Raw genomic sequence first — 20,741 nt, 5'->3', positions numbered from 1 at the left:
AGCAGAGTGGACCATAGACACTCACTTTGCATGTTACCTTCCATTCAGGAACAAGTTGACATTTTTGGAAACATTGCATCCACTGTGTTGCTAAGGTGCATTGTATGTCATTACAAAATATGTAAACTGAAATCCTAGATAATCACAAAATGTAACTTTTTTTCCAGCTTGACATGGGATGGCAAGAGGGGTGACATAGATCACAAAAGGGATGTCAGGAGTTGCTACAGGTGTGTTAATGCATGAGTGCAGCATGGACTTGTATGTGAGTATCCACATCTGTGAGTATGTGTCCATGTGTATGTGTCCAAATGCAAAGTGTGCCTAACCTAGATATGGACTGTCTGTATAAGAACAGGATGGAAAATAATAAAAAATGGACAGAAAGACAAAGCTGGTTCTAGACTTCCCATGGTAGCTGCATAACGAGACAATCTAACACGAGAAACATCCCAGTCCCATTGTTACTGTGTCCAAAGAACACAATCCAATATAATTATGCTTAATGTCTTTATTAAATATAAATAAATAGTTCAGTAAATCTTAACATCACATTCAATATGCCATGCTAAAACACTCAAATAAAAGTACATAGAAACATTTAGAGAAATATTTTAGAAATGTATGTAATAAATTACAGATAAATAAATTGGTTGGTGGCCATACAACTGTTGTTAACCATTTGTCACAACATTGTTTTCATCCAATTGTGCAGTGCATGCAGCACACGTAAAGTCAGACATTTTGATTTGAAAATATCAGAGTGTGTGTCTTTGTTTCTATGTGAAGTGTATTTACAAGGTGCTCGGACAATGAATTTATCCTCCACATGCTTCAAGATCTCTGTGGTGTCCTTTATAAAGATCTCAGTCTTATTGTTGACAGCATTATCAAGGTATATTTTCTCTCTTTGGATGGATTCATTCAGGTATTTCACAAACATGCAGGCAGATCTGTGCACATCACTGGTATGCAGTGCTGATATTTCGCTGAAGGTCCTGTTTGGGCACCTCGTGTTGCTAAAGCGCATCTCCTCCTGAAAAACGGACATGCCACCATTACCATAGGAAACATATACAGTCCCAGCTTAGAATATAGAGCCTCCAAAAACAGAGTGAGCTCTGCCACGACTATAGTCCTTACCAACCTTTTTTAATTACTCATACATCAGATCTTCTCTCTGTTTTAAAGCACTATAAGAGATCGATTGCAAGACCAGAAAAATTCCTAATTCAAATAACCTCAACCCTAAGTGCAAATATGTAACCCTGTAATGCATAACATAATTCTAAAGACTCACATAGGTCTTATGCAGATCTTCCACTTTCTCCGTAATGAATTTGAGAGTCAGTTCATCACTTTTCGAAGCAGGTCGAGAGGAGCCACACACAATTAGTGCAAAGGCCACAGAGGCAAGGAGTAGTCCTGTGAAAGAAAGAAAGAGAAATTTATTTTCTTAAAGTATATTTCAAGATGGACTAATTAATTACATTTCATGCAGTTCTGTCATATTTAAAATTATATCACCCACTTTTATTTATGTGTATGTTAACTCTATAAATGTTCTTTTTCACACGTCTCTTTTTTCCAGCATTAAAACATTTTGAATACAAAAATGGTTGGTAAATTACATATAATTCCTAGTGTCTTTTTGTCGTGATATACTTTGACTTTTCTGAGTTTTAAGTTTGCATTCACTTGACACCTAAAACCTTGAATTTTAGAGCTTACACTATAACTTACTTGTTTAAATTAAACAGCCCAGTTATCCTATGGATGTAAAAGATTAGTCTACTGACGACTTGAACATATTGTTTGACACACACAATCTGTTGTTCAGGATGTAGTTTACTGCTGTCCAACAAGTGTTTTTGGTCAGCTCATTCTGTTGAAAAAATCTTTCTGCCAACTGCATTATTTTAGCATGGATAACTTTTGTTAGTAGTTTAGCCTTTTGGTGTTTCCTAATAATATTGCTATGACTTATTGTACTTGCTGTAGGCAAAATTGAATGTGCAGGGATATTTTTGTTCACAGGGTTATTGGTACAGTGGTGAAAAGATAGTTTTCTGAAAGTGACATGAATTTTGAAATCAGACAAAGCTATGTCATTAATGCACAATGCAACAATGCACAATTCTTCACTCTGGTTTTCCAGGATAACCAAAGAGAAGCAATTTTCTTTTTACTTCAGATAACATTTCTCATGTTGCCATGTTAATGTTTTTATACTCTACTCAATATTTTGAGGGCTGACAAATGGATATGAATACAACTTGAAGAAAATTATAGTAGCTAATTTACTATTTCACTGTGATACTTTTTTGTTGTGTGTGTGTGTGTGTGTGTGTGTGTGTGTTTTAATATATTTAATAGTGGGAATCTGGCAACATTGTACTGCAATCCTTCTCGTCAAATTAGTGAGGTTTAACATTTTGCAGAGAACAGTAAATACAATTCTGCTTCAAAAATAATTCAAAACAAATATCCACAAAGATTTGAAGCTATGGCACCACACGATCACAGTCACAGTCATAGTTACAGTGTTGGCTGTATGGCATTTCCTCAGTTGATAGTCAACAGAAATATTCAGAGCTCAACTGTAGTACTCATCCTCCCGCATCAGTCACCCTGATTTGATTCAGGTATGAGAAACCATTTTTTTCTGTTGACCAGTGATAGTTTCATAAAATGTAACCTGTCCTACTACAAATGATAATGTCTGGTCATAACATCTCCTCAAAAAATTGAGGACAGGTCCATTTTTGAATGTTGTTCTCAAAGACGCTGTAGCGTTTGAACTTTAGAGGTAGTAACAGATGGTAAAGACCAGGAGTGGAAAAAGTAAAAGCAGAAGTACTCTTGCTAAAAAATGTATTCTAAATAGAGTTAAAGTATCCCTCCTGAGAAATACTTAAGTAAGAGTAAGATAGTGACTCATTTACAATTTACAAAAACACTTATCAGTGTAACTCTACTTAGAGTACTTTTCTTTTTAGCAAGAGTACTTCTACTTTTACTTCTTCCACCCCTAGTAGAAATAGTGTTGTCTTCTTACCTAACGTATGAGCCATCGTGCAGTTCTCTAGAGGCTGTCTTGATGATTGTAGAGTTATGTGTGTGTCCCACCACATTTATCAACTAGCCTTTATATTCAAGGGACTTCAGCGACGTAAGCAACAGAGGCGACGACAATGTGTGTAATCTCTGCTGGTATCTCTCATATCTTTGGTTTACGAGGAGCTGGATCAGTGTAGCTCTGGTACCAAAGATTCCATATGCAGATTATGGTGGAGAGCAGCCCACATCTCACAGCAAAATGGTCAAAGCACTAGTTATTAGTCCTTCATTAAGGTATGGGTGACCTGACAGAATGACCTCTGCTCAACCCCCACCCCCCCCCCCCCCCCCCCCCCCCCCCACCCCTCTTCTTTAAATCTGCACTCTCAGGAGAGTTATTCACCTTAATTCTTATGATGAATTAAAGATAACAGATTCCCAACATGTAACAGGTTATTTGATGAATGAATTGATCAATGTGTGTGAACAATGTATTCGAAACTTATTGATATCTTAATGGTGTTTTTATGTTATTTTCTATATTTTCCCCCCAAAACAGTTCAGATTTAGAATAACTTCTTTCGACTGTTGTAAGACTCAAATGCAGGAAACACTTATCTGTACAATATCATTATCGTTTAAAGTTTATACCTTAACAGCTGCAATGGGAGATGTTCACTAAAAAATGCACCGGTTTGGGCCTTCTTCACCTCGTGTTCTTATAAGCAAGGTGCTCATGGTTCCTTGATTTCAAAAGCATTCAACTTTTGCGGTGCAGTGTCTGCATTGTCACCCCTGGGATGGTGACCAGTCAGAGAGGATGAAATGCAGGCTGACATGTCCATTAATCTCTCAAGAAAATGATAATTAATCACACCAGTATTTTCTCACCACAAAGTATTTTATTTCATTTGATACTACTGAACTGCTATAAATACAGGCTGTTGAATTCTTTCCCCAAGCATAGCGTAGAAAAAGTATGCGATCCCATTTTACAGCACAGCTGAAACACATAGGGGCGGCACGGTGGCGCCAATGGCTCTTCTCCTAGTTGTCAGCTCACAGCAAGGTCTTCGTTTCGACTCCCGGCTGGGCGGCCAGGGTCCTTTCTGTGTGGAGTCTGCATGTTCTCCCTGGGTCTGCATGGGTTTCCTCCCACAGTCCAAAGACATGCAGGTCAGCCGAACTGGAGAAACTAAATTGCCCCCAGGTGTGAATGTGTTTGTCTGTGTGTCTGCCTAGCGATGGACTGGCGACCTGCAGGTGTTCCCCGCCTTTCGCCAAATGAGCGCTGGAATAGGCTCCAGCACCCTCCGCGACCCAGATTGGGATTAGCGGTTTAGAAAATGAATAAAACACACAGTTTCAGAGTGCTTTAGCGAAATTTTTTGCTTGTCTGATTTTAGTTTACTTATGTTCATTCAAAATTTTGGTTGATGTCAGTTTTGTTTCTGGTCCCTTTCACTAACAGAGTACTTTGGTATTTTCGTTTAAAAAAGCACGAATTTAATCAACGTAATCAGTTTAATTTTTTCTCCTCTCCTTAAAAAACCTGCAAAAATTGACCTAATATTCATACATGGCCGCTGTGTGTGTTTACTGTTGCTGGGCAACCACTGCGCGTAAACTAAAGGAAACGCAGATCTGGAGCAAAGATAAAATATTAGAAAAAATGCTTCCCAATACAATCATATCAGCTGGAGACCAGTCAGTATTGTTTTAAAAATAAAACGCTCTTTGACTTTCAGGGCTTTTGGTTTTTCCTCTCAGCGCTAATGGCCAATAGAACACTCTCGTATGTTGCGGAGAGGTACCTTCAGGGCTGCTGTCTATCAAGCTTCCCATGCGGCCAGGGGAGTTTGGTGAGTAAAGACATCCAATGACCATGTTTTGGAGTGCATGTTGTGCCTCACAGTGAAGTATCAATAAGGGTTAACGTAGCAATGTACACTGCCTGGCCAAAAAAGTCGCACACTCTTTCGCCTTTAGCTTACGGGGCGTATTCGCTGTGGCATTGTTTCGACAACCTTATGCAATGTCACAGCATTTATTTCCGTCCAGAATTGCATTACTTTTTGGCCGAGTTTTTGTATTAGAGAGTCGAACCACTCCGCAAAGTCTTCTCCAGCACATCCCAAAGACTTTCAGTGGAGTCTAGGTCAGGACTCTGCGGCAGCCAATTCATGCGTGAAAATGACTCCTCATGCTCCCTGAACTTCTCTTTGACCGATGAACCTTGGCATTGTCATCCAGGAGTGTGCCCGTGCCATCATGGAGGAAAAAATCCATTGAAGGGATAACCTGGTCATTCAGTACATTCAGGTACTCAGCTGACTTCATTTTATTGCCACATAACGTTGCTGAGCCAAGACCTGACCAATTGAAGCAACCCGAGAGCAAAGCACTGCCTCCAGAGGCTCCAAATCCAGACTGTGACTTTTTTTTTTTGACAAGGCAATGTATGTATGTGTGCATTGTAGCTGAAAAATGCTGTGTTTGATGTAAAATTACCAGTGTAGTAGGGATTTGTCGTGTTCCTTTTTATTGTTGTTTTTTATAAATGCCTCTATTGTTTTTAATGGAGTCTGAATTAGAAAGTGAGAGTTTGCTTAAAAGTGGTTATAGACCTTGTGCATGTAGAGTAGGATATTCGGTTGCAAAGTGGAAGGGGTCTTACTGTTTTACACATTAAGTAGCAACTGTCTCGTTCTTGTTGCGATCGAGTTGGCATTGTTGTGCTGAGCGTTTTATACAGTCCTGCTTCTAAAAGGGACCTCTTTACAGTGTCAGTGGACTATATTTATGCCAGTCCATAAATGTTTAAATTTCCCACTCTCTTTATGAGAGACTAGTTCTAGAGGGAAGTAAATTTGTGGGTGTGTTCAATAAGTATAGAAAGCAGTGAAACGTATCATAGCCTCACCCTATGTTACTGAGCGTAATAAACACGTCCAGCCATGCAAAGGAATACCACACGGTATTGTATTGTTAAGTGTTACTAGACACGTGACTTTAATGTTGCCAAAGTAGACTAATGAGGACATGGGCCACAGAGCATCAAATACAAAAACAGAAATCTTATTAACGCACATAAGGCCATCATGTCCCTCCAGATCTTTCTAATTATTAGCCTAGATGTTGATTGGCATTGTACTAGAGGGTTTTAAACTGGGATGCTGTTCATTTGTTTCAGTCCCAGAATAAGACAAAGCACAGTGCAGAAGTTTTTAGAACAGCAAATGCAGAGGACCAGGAAGTTTTCTTCGACGTTTTGAGGTATCCCACGTCTATGCTGAGAGACCGCAGACGCTGCAGCTCGCAGAGCCAGGACCCGTCAGAGCCGTGTGTCCTGATGACGGAACGTCTGAGGAAACTCCATAGAAACTTCATCTCCTCCCTAATTACAATTATTCGCATTCTGGACAAAGGGGTAAGTCAATTAAGTAATTAAGGAGTAAGTTAATCAATTGTTCAGTGTTAACTGTTGAGTAATTTCATCTATTTCTAAATCTCATATCTCATTTTGTTGTAAGTTTTAATGGAAAATTTACCTGTAGGTTTTATCAGATGGACTGAAGTGTTTAGTATTTGACAGAAGTGGGTCTGATAGTGCAATAGTTTTATGACAGTGACACAAAAGCAGAGGGTGAGAAAAATATTAAACAATTCATGGATTACAGAGATTACACACTAGAATACGTGGCAGGAAATTATTACTACCAGTGCCCTTTAAGTGTTATCTCTGCCTTATTTCTCCTCTTCCTCCCATCCTCTACCCTCAGTTCGATGGATAGATTGTATGATTTTATCTAATAGTGCTTGTTAGTGAATATATTGCTTGTGCCTGCATATCTCTTTGTCTGTAAGTATATATGTGTGTGTATGTGACAGTGTGTAGATATGTGTTTTTGGAGAGGAATTCTTGAGTATGAGTATGTTTGGGGAAATGCGTCACTTGTTTTCAGTTTCCTCTTGGCATGATGTCAGCCATGAGGTCAATTCTGTTCTGAGTAGTGCTGTGTTTGCATTTTGATCAAAATGATCACTTAGTTCCTTGAATGTAGAATCAGCCTCCTGAATGTGGAATCCAGAGTCTGCTCATGCTTTGATTTGTTCACTTTGTTGATTGGCAGGTGTCAGTCATTGATGAAGGTGTGCTTCAGTTTACCTGTCTGGAAGAGCTGATCCTGAGTGTTAACACAATCTCTGACCTTCCAGCAAAGAATCTGCCAGGCAAACTGCGGGTGAGCGACAAAGCCGCTGAAATGACTCACACCAGGGCATTCATAACTCTATTTGGGAAGGGTGGGAACATGATGTTTGTATGAGGCTTAATATGAGGGTCATTTTTATACAGGCGGACATTATGTTTAGGTTGACATTTCTTGTGTTCTCCCCTTCTCCACATCTACACTGCACGCCAATCAGCCACACAGTTTTCAGTGAGAAATAAGAGAGCAGGGATGTCAATTGAACCGGCAGTACCCGTCTCTCACCAAATCGAGCTCTCAAGTCAAAATAGTAGCAGTCAGGCATCCTCATGTGAGTGGGGAAGAGCAGCGCACTTAAGTCATTAGGTCGTTTCCACCTCCTTAACCAGACGAGTGCAGACCAAAATGAGTATGTGACAAACTGTCAGTGTGACAAACTGACAAACTGTTTGACAGACTGTCACTTTGATGTGGTTTGTTTTTAAACGATGCATAAATGAGTGTCATGGGTGATCAAGTGGCTTCTGTTAATGCATTCAAAGCCTGGCTAACTACTAAGGTGTTTTACCGAGAGTCTTCTAGCTGTCTGTCTATTTAGCAAACTATGTTACATTTCCTGTCTCCTTACAAGACAAAGTACTGTATTAACAGTGTAATATATTTTTCTGACGGGAGACGGGGGAAAGGACTGTGTTTTATGCAATAGTTATCAGGTTGTCAATAACTATTGTATAACTATCTATATTCTCTGTAAAGCACAAACAAGCTTAATAGCTCACTTAATAACATAATCTCCTTGGATTCACCTGTAACTATGCATACCCTGTCTGCCTGAACCTCCCAGTGCAGCCTACATGTATTTTTAGCAACATCCAGCTCAGCAAGGCTCAACACTGTGGTTCAGACCCTAATGAGCCATGATGTCATGACACACTATAATTTCCGGTATTTACTAGTTCAGAATAGTTCAGAATCTTGAGAGTGCAGGGTACAAAGGGGATTATAGGGTGTAATTAAGTCAGATAGGTAAGCCAGCGCAAGCCCATGTAGAATTTTATATGTTAATAAGAGAACATTAAAATCTGCCCTTGCATGAATTGGGAGCCAATGAAGGGAAGCCAGGACAGGTGTCATGTGGTCAAACTTCCTTGTTCTGGTCAGGATTCTGGCAGCAGCATGCTGGACCAGCTGAAGAGTTTTGGTACCAGAGGCAGGCAGACCAGAGTACAGAACATTGCAGTAATCAAGGCGAGACGTGAGGAATGCGTGAACAGTGGTTTCTGCATCAGCCATACTTAGAAAGGGCCTAATTCTAACGATATTAAATAATATGTCGTTTATTAATAGTACTATTAAGAAGTCTGGGATGTGGCGGAGTGAATACTTTCTGCATCCACTGCAACTAATCAGTTAATCTCTTTACGTCCTCCAGCCCTTTCCCATTCCCTATGGTCACAGATGTCACAGTTCATTTTATTCAAGATACTTCATTTGTGTTTCCCACTTAAGCAGTAAGCTCTCTAAATTTGATTTATGCTTTTAAAACTACAATATTAATGACTTGTTTTAGCTTAGAAATTATATGGGTTGCCCTGCGATGGACTTTCGCCTTTCGCCTAATGAGCGCTGGGATAGGCTCCAGCATCTCCCGTGACCCTAATTAGGGTAAGCGGTTTAGAAAATGAATGAACGAATGAATGAATTATATTGGTTTGATAAATCTGTGCAAGTGAAATATTACAAGACAGTTTGCTCCGGATGCCTGCATCTGAATTAAAAGTCATAATTTTTGTGTTTTTAGCAGAACATTCTCATCTGCGTTGTATATAAATTTTTGGAGGGTGCTGTATACCTTGAAGTTCAATCAAACAAGACTTTTTTTTTGCCAACTCTTAACTTTTATTAGAAAAATTGTTTTAGACTTAAATGCATAACACCCATGAGCTAGCCAACATGATGATGCATTTCTTCTGAATGCATGTGGAAGCATTTCTGTCAATGTGCGCAGTGGAAAGGGCAGTGTAGGTTGGGACACATACCTACCTCAGAGGCTGTCTTCGCTAACAGGCTGTCAGTTCAGACTTTTAGCTTGTTTGCTAAGGCCTTGGATTCATGAACCCAAAGTCAGTGATTTCAATCTGGTAAGGGGTGAATCTGCAACACAAGCATAAGCCTCTGTATATGAGTGTGTGTGTGTGTGTATATTCTCACTCCTTCTCTTCCTGTGTCTCTTGTGGTGTGTATATGTATTCAAAGGTGCTGGAGCTGTATGCCAATCAAGTGTCAAGCCTCCAGGGGTTAAGAGGTCACCCTCTCGTGCACCTGGAACATCTGGGCCTGGGTAACAACAGGCTTGGCTCGTCCCAGGACCTCCAGGACCTCAGTGCTGTACCTTGGTCAGTACACATGCATAGAGATCAATTATGTCTTAGCAGCAAGTTAATCCAAACTGTGATGCATTCATGCCTCTGGATGCTGTAATAGGAGCACATTTTGTAATAGTAAGTAGTGAAAAGGTGTTCTTTAGGTGAAGTAGGGCAGGAGTGGACAGAGCAGGTCTTCCACGGCTCTTCACAAGGAGTTTAGATTATGAACAATCCAAAACAGCTGCTGTTTTCAGTACTCAATATACTGACAATTTTTATATTTGTGTTTTGGGGAGATTACACATTGTATACCTAACTGTGACATTTCTCATACCTCATTTTTACACGTTTTATTTCAAAAACTGTCACATTTTTCCTCAGCCTGGCTCTGTATGTAAAAGCACCTTGGATATAAAATACACAAAACACTAACAGACCCTTTGTCTTTAAATGGAAATGCTAACTGTAACAGTAAGTTAGGCAAAGTGAAAGTGACGAAAGTTTCTAACATAGCACAGCCAACACAGTGTTATTGGTATTAGCCAGCACTGAGCCACAGTGCATGTCACAGTGTTCCACTGATGTCTGGTAAAGAATCTGAGTAAGTTTAAACTGGTTTTTGCTGGAGTTTCCCTCTAAGGTTTTCAGTGACTCTAATTCTTACTCAGATATTCACTTACATTAATCTATCTTTCCAATCTGTCATCACCTAAACCTGCCACTGTTGCCTCAACGAGTGGCCCACAGATCTGTACTGTAGATTTTTTTCATTTGAAATATTTTTTCTCCACATATCTTATCAAAAACTCCAGAGTGAGCATCTTTGCATGGTGACATATGTAACCGTTTTGCCCTCTTATCTCATTTAATGGATTTTGGTCTAGGCTTTCAACCATCTCCTCTTGGTCGGTATTATGATAAAAATTGTTCTTTTGTATTGCAGTATTATGTTGTGCATACATCACATAAAGCAGACAGTAACTTAGTGTTTATTACATGAATGATACATTTGAAAACACAGTCTTAGCATAAATTCACACTTCTTTCAATCTACTGGACTGGATTGTGTAGGTGATGTTGTGGTAAAATTATGCTGTGGTCATGTGTTGATTTCTCGTAGCATCACATGTGGATGACCAATGTTACAGAATAAGAGTTATTGTGGAAATATTACAATTTTTTATTTAAAAATGGAATTATGCAGTAAAGTTTACATGAGGGTGAGCATGTTTAAGCTCAGAATGTGATGGATGCATGGAGATTTCTAAATGTAGTCGATTACTATACTTAAAAATTCATACCACATTCATACCTTTCTTCTTTTACGTGGCCAACTGTGTTAGGAAAAAAAGACAGGTGTTTAAGAGGGTAACACATGTAGGTTTTTGAAGAGCTGAAAACAGCTTCAGAGCTGAGCTCGCCTACTGCTTTTGGCCAAAACTGAGGCAAATACTGTTGCCAATCAGATTAAATAACAGATCTAATTTTACGATACAAATTTTATATCTGATGGACACTGTGAGAATTGTCTGTACAGAAGTTTATGGCATCTGATGTTTATTCTAATATACTGATCTCACTTCTACATACAAAATCCTCTTCAGTATTTAAAGTAAAAGAAGTACACGTTAATTCAATTATGTTTGAAAACATACCATTCCAGTTTACTAATAAAACATACTGCCCAACTTCTACTGGAATGTATATGTTTGCTATGGCTCAGTTTCTTTGATTTGAAAAAGACTAGTTCTAATGTGGTATTTGTCATGTGGGCAGTGCAGCCATCTCTGTCTGAGAACTGGCACTGTTTATGCATGAAACACAATGCTTCCTATTCTCACTGTTTTTTCTCACCAAAAAGCCATCCACAATAATGAAAGCAATCTGAGAGCTGGGAACCAGAGCAAAACCAAGAAAAAACCCTAAATCAAAACAAAAACTGAAACAAACAATGAAGCAAAGAGGCAAAAATGCAAGTAGTTCCAAAAGAAATATGTCATATGGAATAGATTAGAGTAAGATAATGCAAAGACGCACACAGCTGAGTTTTATGTTTCCCCCAGCCTGTCTTCTAATTTGTATTTTATTTGTCAATCTCACCAAGCAGAACAGGCCCGTTTGATAGACTAGAACATCTGTTATGACAGAACAAAGACAAGAGTAAACAACGTGAATTTAAATATTTTAATCATGTTGTTAGGAGAGATATTTGAATATTTTTCATTATATTTTATGACTGAGGTACAGGCAGTTATAATGAAAGGATTATGAAATGGCTCAGGGGTGTGAGTGTCTGTTTTTCACGACCCAGGGAGAAGAGGGTCATTTGACCTGCTCTGTCTGTACTGAGCCTATGTGTGTGTGTGTGTGTGTGTGTGTGTGTGTGTGTGTGTGTGTAGGAACTATGGAAATGCAAACACAATAATACAGATACTATGTACTATGTAACCCAAGAAAATATTGCATCTAACAACTGTTTGGGGATTATTTCAATAATAAAAGGTGTTAATAGTAATGTTTATTAGTTGTTATTAGCATGCTCCATGTCATTTTTTCTATTTTTATTAGGGTTGTGGTGCTTTGAGTGTATGTCTTTATGGATATAGTCTAAACTGAATGATCAGAAGCTACTTGCTTGCTGCTAGAAGCTGGTGACCAAACTTTAGCTAAAGCGTAGCCATTCTGACGGCATTTTCACATCTCTCTCTGTGAGTCACAGTGGAGTCATGAGAGAACAGCATGACATTCCCAGTCAGGTTTCAGGTCAGTAGAGTCACACACACTATCTCAAACAACAACAAGGCGATGCATGAGGTGAGGCTCCACAGACATGAACCCCGGGTGTTCTCACAGCCCGAGTAAAGATATGGCTGTCGGATGGTTTACAGGATGCACTGTTTTACATGCTGGTGTCACTCTCCTGTTGTGCCTTTGTGGTTTAAACACCTTCTATTTCATGCTTCAGGGGATATTAAGTCAAAGAGTAATATCACATGGCTTTGACCAGAATCAACCTTGAGAATCTGAATTCAGTTAAAATACAGCTACCTCGAACAACTCTGTTTATAGCTCACTGCTCTGAACCCTGAATCTAGAGATCACTATAATCGGTATGCAAGACATTGGCCAAGCACCCAAAGTAGAGAAAAGTAAATATCAGTCTATATTATGACAAGTAATTTTACATGGTACAGAATGGAATGCTACTGATGAATGTAATTGGTTTTTGGATGAAAACCAGAAGTCATTCACTTACACATACACATGAAGACCTCTAGATTATACACATAAAGGTAAACAAACTGCACATCAAACTGTGAGGAAACTGCACTACATTTAATATAACAGACTGATATAACTAGAAATATGAATCTATTAGCATTCTAATGAGAGTCTCCAACAACTCAGGAATTAACTCCCCACAATGATTTGGACGTCAGAAGTTGCAAGAAGAATTTGCACTGGAGTTAGAAAAAAGCCTGCACGGTGGGAATCTTCCAGAGATGAGCAGACTGGACCGGTTTTCCTCAGTGCTGAGGAGCAGACTTGAGGCTAACAGACCACACTGGAGACCTCCAGCCAAGCTAAGAATGGTGAAACCAGAGTTGTTTGGATAGAAAGCTGTTGGATTTTCATCCAGCTCCAAAAACAGGTTGTGTTGCTGTCCCCTTGGGGGGTATGCTCACCTAAGATTGTTAATTACAGCATGTAATTCCCAGAGGCCCAGACACACTGACATCATCAGATTCATCAGTACATTACCATGTGTGTCAAATGTTGCTCTCTGTCAAACTGCGGGGAATGGCAAACTGTGTTTCCAGCTGCCAAATGTCAAAGAAGCCATCATCTCCCATGGATAAATACAACCTGCAAATGGTACAGGAGCTTGAAATAGCTTCCCATACTTTAGCACGCTGGACCTCTATCACAGCTATTATCAGGTTCCCTTAGTTTACCAGTTGCTACCTCACTGCCCTTATCACTTATATGAAGGTCAGGTACAAGAAAATGCCTTTCAGTTTAAGTTCAGTTTTAGGGGTTTTTTGTTGTTGTTGTTTTTTTTTAAGCAACTGTCCTGTGAAATGTCCCTCCACTACCATGAGTGAACTTTGACCCTTTTTTTTTTTTTACAGTATTTCTATTTTATTTCAATGCTACTACCATAAGGTACTTCAAAACTGTTGGTTGTATTTATATTTTGCATGAACTCTATCATAAAACTCTGCTTATCACAACATAAGGGTGATTCACTTTGAACTGAACAGCTCTCCTCACTGGCTGCTTTTCATAAGATGTTGTCTTCAAGCCTACCCAACTGACTGCTTCAAAACAAGCCATGCACATACTTGACTGGCAGTGCCCCCTACTGGTTTTTATCTGAGCAATACTCTGGTCCAGTATTTTTTTTACCAGCAGTTGTTGAGTTTAACAACATGGGTTTGTTTAAATTTAATGTCTTTTAACCATAGGAATTAATCCCGAAAGGATTATAAAAACAATATTTGTATGATTTCTAAGTGCACTTCAGGATATATCTGCAGGAGTGTGTTCTTGCTGTTAATTTGAAAAGTCCATATGTTTATATTTCTCATCTGTCCTGTCTCTCCCCTAAGGCCAAAGTTGGTATCATTGGATTTGAGCTGGTCAGGTTTTGATCAGCAATGTGCCCTGGTTGATGCCCTCTCTGCTTTGCCCCGCCTGCGCGCCCTCATCCTGGAGGGCAACCCCCTGACCCTGGCAACCTCATATCCAGGTTTTGTGCTGGACAGCCTGCCTCGTCTGCTATACCTGGATGAAGCCTGGGTGAGCCCAGATAAGCGGCATCACTTTAGCGGACTGGCCCTACAGAGAGGTCAGTTTCACAGCTAACGGAATGAATGAGAGTGCAGAGTTAAATCTTAAAGGAGAATATTAAGTCTGACATAGTAATCTAGAGAATGATCAGTCTCACCAGAATCAGCATGAGATCAGTAATCATAGTAAGAGAGGGTGAGCAAGAGAGGACTCCATCAAGTTCTTGAAGAGAGAACCATTTCACAGAGAGCGGGTGGGACTGAACATTCTTTCTGCTCCTTTCGAAGGAGTTTCAAAACAACATTACTCTCCTTGCTTTGCGTTCTGATCTTTTAGAGTGTTTTGGATGTGTGGAGTGGAGAGGCTGTGATGTAAGTCTTATCACTCTGATTGGTGTCCTATACAAATTTTACACTGTCATATGACATAATGCGGAACGTTACAAGTTTAACAACACGAAAGCTTTAACAACATAATAAGTTTAACAATGTAACAGGTTTAACTGTCTAACAAGTTAAAAAATGTAACAGGTTTGGCAACATAAGGTTAACAGTGTAATAAGTTTAACAATGTGACCACTTTAATAAAATAAGAAATTTAACAATGAACCACGTTTAACAGCATAAGTTAAACTCAAATCTGACACAGGAGCAGAGAACACCTCAGAACATTTACCTAGTTTGTCCTGCAATCACTCCCGCAAGGATTTAGACCAAATAGGCAGTATGAGAATGACAAAAATTTTGTCCATGAAAGTGTAGCTAATCAGGTTGGTGACACATTAAATATTTTATATGGACTGACAAACTATAGAGAATATTGTAACAGTGGGGGTTTAGCAGTTGTTTGTTGCCTTAATAATTCAGCTGGGGTTTTGTGTTTAACTATGAATTACTTCTTTTTATTAAGCTTTAGATGTCCAGTTTCTGTTTATTACATCAGTACATATAGGAATATTTATTTGTGAATTGTATCCTCATGTAGTTTTCTTAGCACTAACTGTCAGGGTTGTGTTTGTAGGGTCACTGTCTGAGAAAGCTGTTGTGAGTTTCTGTGTTCGGAGAATGAGGGGACTTCCAGACCCTGCTCCATTTCAGGAGAGTGGTGCACCTGAATTTCCTTTTGTCAGCTACAGCTACTTAATTACCTATGAATTTCTTGATCAGCAGAAAATTAAGGAAAAAGTAAGTTTGTGTTCTTTAGTTAATCATAAACTTGCACCGGGTTTTGTCTTTTCCTCCACGACGCTGATAAAGTTTGCCATGCAGTTTATCAGCAGAATTGAGTAGACTGTATTGAAGCAGCTGACCCACTGATCAGTTCATTCATAATTATAATCTAAATGTATTTATTTCATTGACAGTAAGTATTTGGATTGTTAAGGTTAACATGAAATGATAATTTTGGGGTATTTTTGGTTCCTGTTTGATGTTTGGTGACTCTCCTACATCGGTCACTGATGAGGAGGAGTCTGGGTCTGTGGGCACTGACCCAAAATCACAAGGCCACCATGACGGCGTGATGAAGACAACAAGGACAGGGGCCACAGTGATGGTAACACTATCTCTAATCAGAGTCCACTGTGTTACAGTTCTCAGTTACTACAGCAATTCCTTCATTACAAAATGTACCTCCACACACAGTATATATTTTAATCTGTGTAGTAGTCAATGGTAGTTTTACATAATCTCATTCTTGGCAAGCAACAATCAAAAAAGAATTTGTGTTGTCATCCAAGCAATAGCTTAATCTGTAAAAACATATATGTCTGTTGGTCCATATTTTGTCCTCTTCTCATATAACTAATATAATTAATACTTTTTCATCAACATATCTGTTCTCCATCTTCTCTGTGTTCTCTTCATCTGTGTTATAACATTAACTTCATGATCTGTCAGTGTTTTTCTGTTTTTTTTTTCTCTCTCTTTTTTAAAATTCCTTATACCTGTCCTTTCTTCCTCTCACTTCCTCTGTTCATCACTCACCTCTCTCATCTTCTTTTCTTTCTCACACTGTCTGGCTCATTTTTCAAACCCTCCTTCTTCTACTTCTTCCCCAGTCATTGTCAGGGCTGGAGTACCAAAGGTCTGCACCCCGAGGCAGCCCTGGGCTGACCTGATTGACTTTAACCACACAAGCCGCCACCATGTCACTGACCTGTCAGCTCTGAAGAGCCTCTTCCTCCAAGGCCTGTCAGTGTCTGTGGAGGAGGAGAAGGTACGTCTGAATCCTCCAACAAATGTAGTCAATACCCATCTCATCCAAACACATAAAGCTGTGAGCCAGACACAGTTTAATGCTGTTTGCATCTGGGTTTGAGAGTGAGACAGCAGTGATAGGATGGGTGACTTGTGGTATGGATGGATGGGCAGATGGATAGAATGTTATGAGCTGATGGATAGATTGCATTGTCACACTGAAAAGTGAATGCATTGTTGAATAGATGAATAAATTAGGGGTTTTGAGTTTGGATGCTCTGCGGCTGTGTAAATGAGAGGTTTTGAGTTTGGATGCTCTGTGGATGTGTAAATGAGAGGTTTTGAGTTTGGATGCTCTGTGGATGTGTACATGAGTGATTTTGAGTTTGGATGCTCTGTGGCTGTGTAAATGAGAGGTTTTGAGTTTGGATGCTCTGTGGCTGTGTAAATGAGAGGTTTTGAGTTTGGATGCTCTGTGGATGTGTAAAGGAGAGGTTTTGAGTTTGGATGCTCTGTGGATGTGTACATGAGTGATTTTGAGTTTGGATGCTCTGTGGATGTGTAAATGAGAGGTTTTGAGTTCGGATGCTCTGTGGATGTGTAAATGAGAGGTTATGAGTTTGGATGCTCTGTGGCTGTGTAAATGAGAGGTTTTGAGTTTGGATGCTCTGTGGATGTGTACATGAGTGATTTTGAGTTTGGATGCTCTGTGGACTGAAAATCATCCGTTTCTGTTATCTGCAGGTCCTGTCATGGCCGGCATCTCCAACAGAAAACACTGGAGCTAAGCCTGCAGTAGAGAAGAAAGGGGCAGGAAAAGAGGTTTGTGAAATGTTCAGCAGCTTTGCGATGAAAGCACCAGAGACAAAGAGAATGTCCAGAGAGCAATACTTATAGACTTATACACTTTCAATTACAGAAATCTTTACTTCTGAGGTACTGTGTAAAACAGGGGGGGTGAGCACCTGTCAAGGAGGAGATTTTTAGGTGCAAACTGGCAAGAACAATGAAAAGGGGGGGGGGGGGGGGGGTGCACGAGCTCAGACCTAGACAAGGGGGGGGGGGGGGGGGGGGGGGGGGGGGGGGGGGGGGGGGGGGGGGGGGGGGGGGGGGGGGGGGGGGGGGGGGGGGGGGGGGGGGTTTGGGGCGCATGTCGAAAAAGGCTGGAAACCCCTGGTGTAAAACTCCAAATAAGTCAGGGTGTGGTTTGGGGGGCACATTTTTCTTATTGTTGCTATGGCTGATTAACAGAGTGAGGTTTTAGAATATCAGCTTTAACTAAGTTGTGATTCCAGAGGTGACTCCAAACCGAGAAATTTAAATGTGTTTGGGAGAAATTACCTAAGAAAAAGAAGTGAAAGAAGCGAATATCTCCTCTGTGATATTAGTTTTGGACTCAGATATTTGTCATCACACCTCTTAACTCTGATCCTCTTGTACATCCATTTTGACCATTCTTCTCTTGACCTTACTCCTTAGTTTTAGCCTGGTATTTCTTTTTTCTTTCTTTTTTTTTTTAAATATGCATTTAATAAAAGTTCTGAATTCCAGTATAGTGTAGTAATGGTCAAAGGATGTCAGGGGGTCAGCTGAGACTGAAAAATTTTGGGTGATGTACAAGTGTTTAAATATAAAACATTATATTGTGTAATCATTGTGATACAATGGATTATAGTGGAAAACTAAAGCCTCACAGAAGAGAAAAGCCAAGCAGTGTTCCAGGCCTTGTGCTGAAACGCAGACTCATCAGAGTTCTTCTACTGAACCTCTTTAACAGTTTCATAGGCAGTGAATCCCTTCAGCAGACAGAGCATCTTTGCACATGTAACATCAAGCAACAGTGCCACTATCAGAGTCAGATTTTGATGGCATCTCAGTCTATTGGATCTTTTTTTTTTCTTTACATGGGGTATTTTCTGAGTCAGCTCCTTCTCTCGCAGCCCACAGACTCAAGCCAGAAACCAAAGGATAAGAAGAAGAAGAGGGGAGTCTGTGGTAGGACTTAATTCAGGATCCGCCACTCAAACGGACAGTTGGTACAATCCATGTGGACCTTCAGGACCTGGTGTTAGGAAAGGACAGAGTTGATGTGACCGGTAACTTTGGCATGCTTTTTCCTGAACCAAATGTCAGCATGCCACTGACACAGGAAAAGGTTAGATTTTTTCACCCCTCAAACCCAAACCCTTATTGCCTGATACATAACAATAAGGTTATCATCATCAGCCTAGTGAGTCCCAAAGATTTGATCAAGCAAATAAATGTGCAGTATCAATGACAGCAGGCAGTGTACCCTCTGCTTCACTTGGACTATGTTTGGGTGCACCCTTTCATCCACTGTCAGTGCCTAATGACAGTAAACAGTGAGGTATTGCTTAGGCTCATCACTGTTTTGTTTTGCTGTTTATTTTGTTTTAGACTAATAGAAGGGAGGACACAGATAAGGAAAATGACTGATCAGTAAGATATTATTTGGTTTCTTTAGACCCCATTGGTATTGGCGATCTGTTATAGTGAAAATGTCTGTCCATATTTATCTATTGCATTCATTAGTTACAACAGTGACAATGTCCATGTACACTTAGAAAATTACATTTTTAACAGAAAGTATTTTTTACTTAATCTGTTTTCACTATTTCTTCTGCAGGATCAGACTAAAAAGATAAAAGAAGACAAGAAAAAAGATGACAAGAAAGCCAAACCAGGAAGGTGTGCTACAGCAGGGAAAAGAAATACATCTTCCAAAGGTGAAAGAACACAAGTTTGTCTGAAGTCCGGTACATGATAGTACAGAATATAACAGAGGTTTAGCCCTAAGTAATTTCGTCTTATTGCCTTATATGTTTTTTGCCTAATAATTATGTCAATAACAGTATTGCATTTGGAAGACAGATTAGGCTAGCAGCAGAACATTCACAGCGCTTAAATGTTTTTTTATTCATAAGTAATGAACTGAAATATGGAGTGTTCTACAGCTATATATTTCCACTATAATTGGTTTTGAATAAGGTACATTCAATGTTGATTCCAGAATGGATACTGGATAATGACATTTATAACAGATTCTAAATACATGACCAATTTTTAAGCGTCATAGCCGTGTGAAGCCACCTGAACGATACAGACTCGACGGCAAACACATGTGTGAACTTGTAAAGTAAACAGTGTTTTTGGATGTGCCACACCAGTCGGACAACACTTCCATCCCAATTATCGCACATTCTCAAGTCTTTTGTCAGTCATCTGCCTTCCTTTCATCGTGTACTGAAAGGAACCCCGAATTCCAATGTCCCATCCCATCCCCTCCCTCGCAACTGGCAAACATACAGACACACATGCACATACACATTCACCCAGACACTTTCTTTTTAAGGTCTGAATTTAACTCCTGTGACAACCACCGTGTCTCTGGTGTCTTTACTAGGTAAGGGACAAAGAGGAAGTGAGGTGGAAGACCCCTCAGACAACAGTAACCCCGCTCAGGCAGAACCACTTACTGTGGAGTTCAGCGTGTGTCTTGAGAAATGGCTGTGTGCTTCACAAGCCACTGCATACAATGAAATGTAGTAAACAACCTTACTCAGTTTGATAAATTCATATGTCACCTGTCAGTACAACCACAAGATCAATGTATTATCTCCTTAGGCTGTGTTTTCAATATCATGTCTCAACTCAATTATATGAACTTGTTTCAATTTTATACCTACAGTTTAATTCTAAATCTTAATTCTACTGGAAAACATATTGAAAACTCATTGTCTCATTTGAATCCAGCAGTTGTAATGGACAAAAGACATATTTCAGTTGGATACAGTGTGTCCTGTCTTATTCTAAATTAAATTCTGTTAATTCTGTTGTGAGAAATAGATTGATGTGAAGGACAAAAACAAAAATGAGCAGCCCATTGCTTCTGTTTAAAGGGAAAAAAAGGTCCTAGTGATGATGGAACACTTTCATGGGAAAAAGTGGTAGAAAAAACTTTAGACAGTTGTCATGTTTCTGACATAATATTCAGGTCATATTTTGATGGTATATGAAATTTTTTGACATCTTTTTCAAGGATTTAAAATGGCCAATTTTTTTCCTTTGTCCAATATTGTCACAAACACACC

General features: G+C 39.6%; 1 protein-coding gene across 1 annotated transcript; it reads left to right on the top strand.

The window, feature by feature from the left end:
• The first annotated feature begins 4,835 nt into the window (after positions 1-4,835).
• LOC115804265 (leucine-rich repeat-containing protein 43-like) lies at positions 4,836-20,196 on the top strand. Its single transcript, XM_030764608.1, is given in 12 exon segments — positions 4,836-4,922; positions 6,254-6,490; positions 7,194-7,304; positions 9,528-9,667; positions 14,251-14,489; positions 15,452-15,619; positions 16,491-16,648; positions 17,374-17,451; positions 18,570-18,623; positions 18,626-18,784; positions 19,277-19,376; positions 20,054-20,196. Coding segments are annotated over 12 exon segments (1,674 nt in total).
• The last annotated feature ends 545 nt before the right edge of the window (positions 20,197-20,741 follow it).

Source organism: Chanos chanos, chromosome 1, assembly GCF_902362185.1.
Source record: "Chanos chanos chromosome 1, fChaCha1.1, whole genome shotgun sequence".
NCBI lineage: Eukaryota > Metazoa > Chordata > Actinopteri > Gonorynchiformes > Chanidae > Chanos > Chanos chanos.
This window is presented reverse-complemented; position numbering and strand designations above follow the sequence as displayed.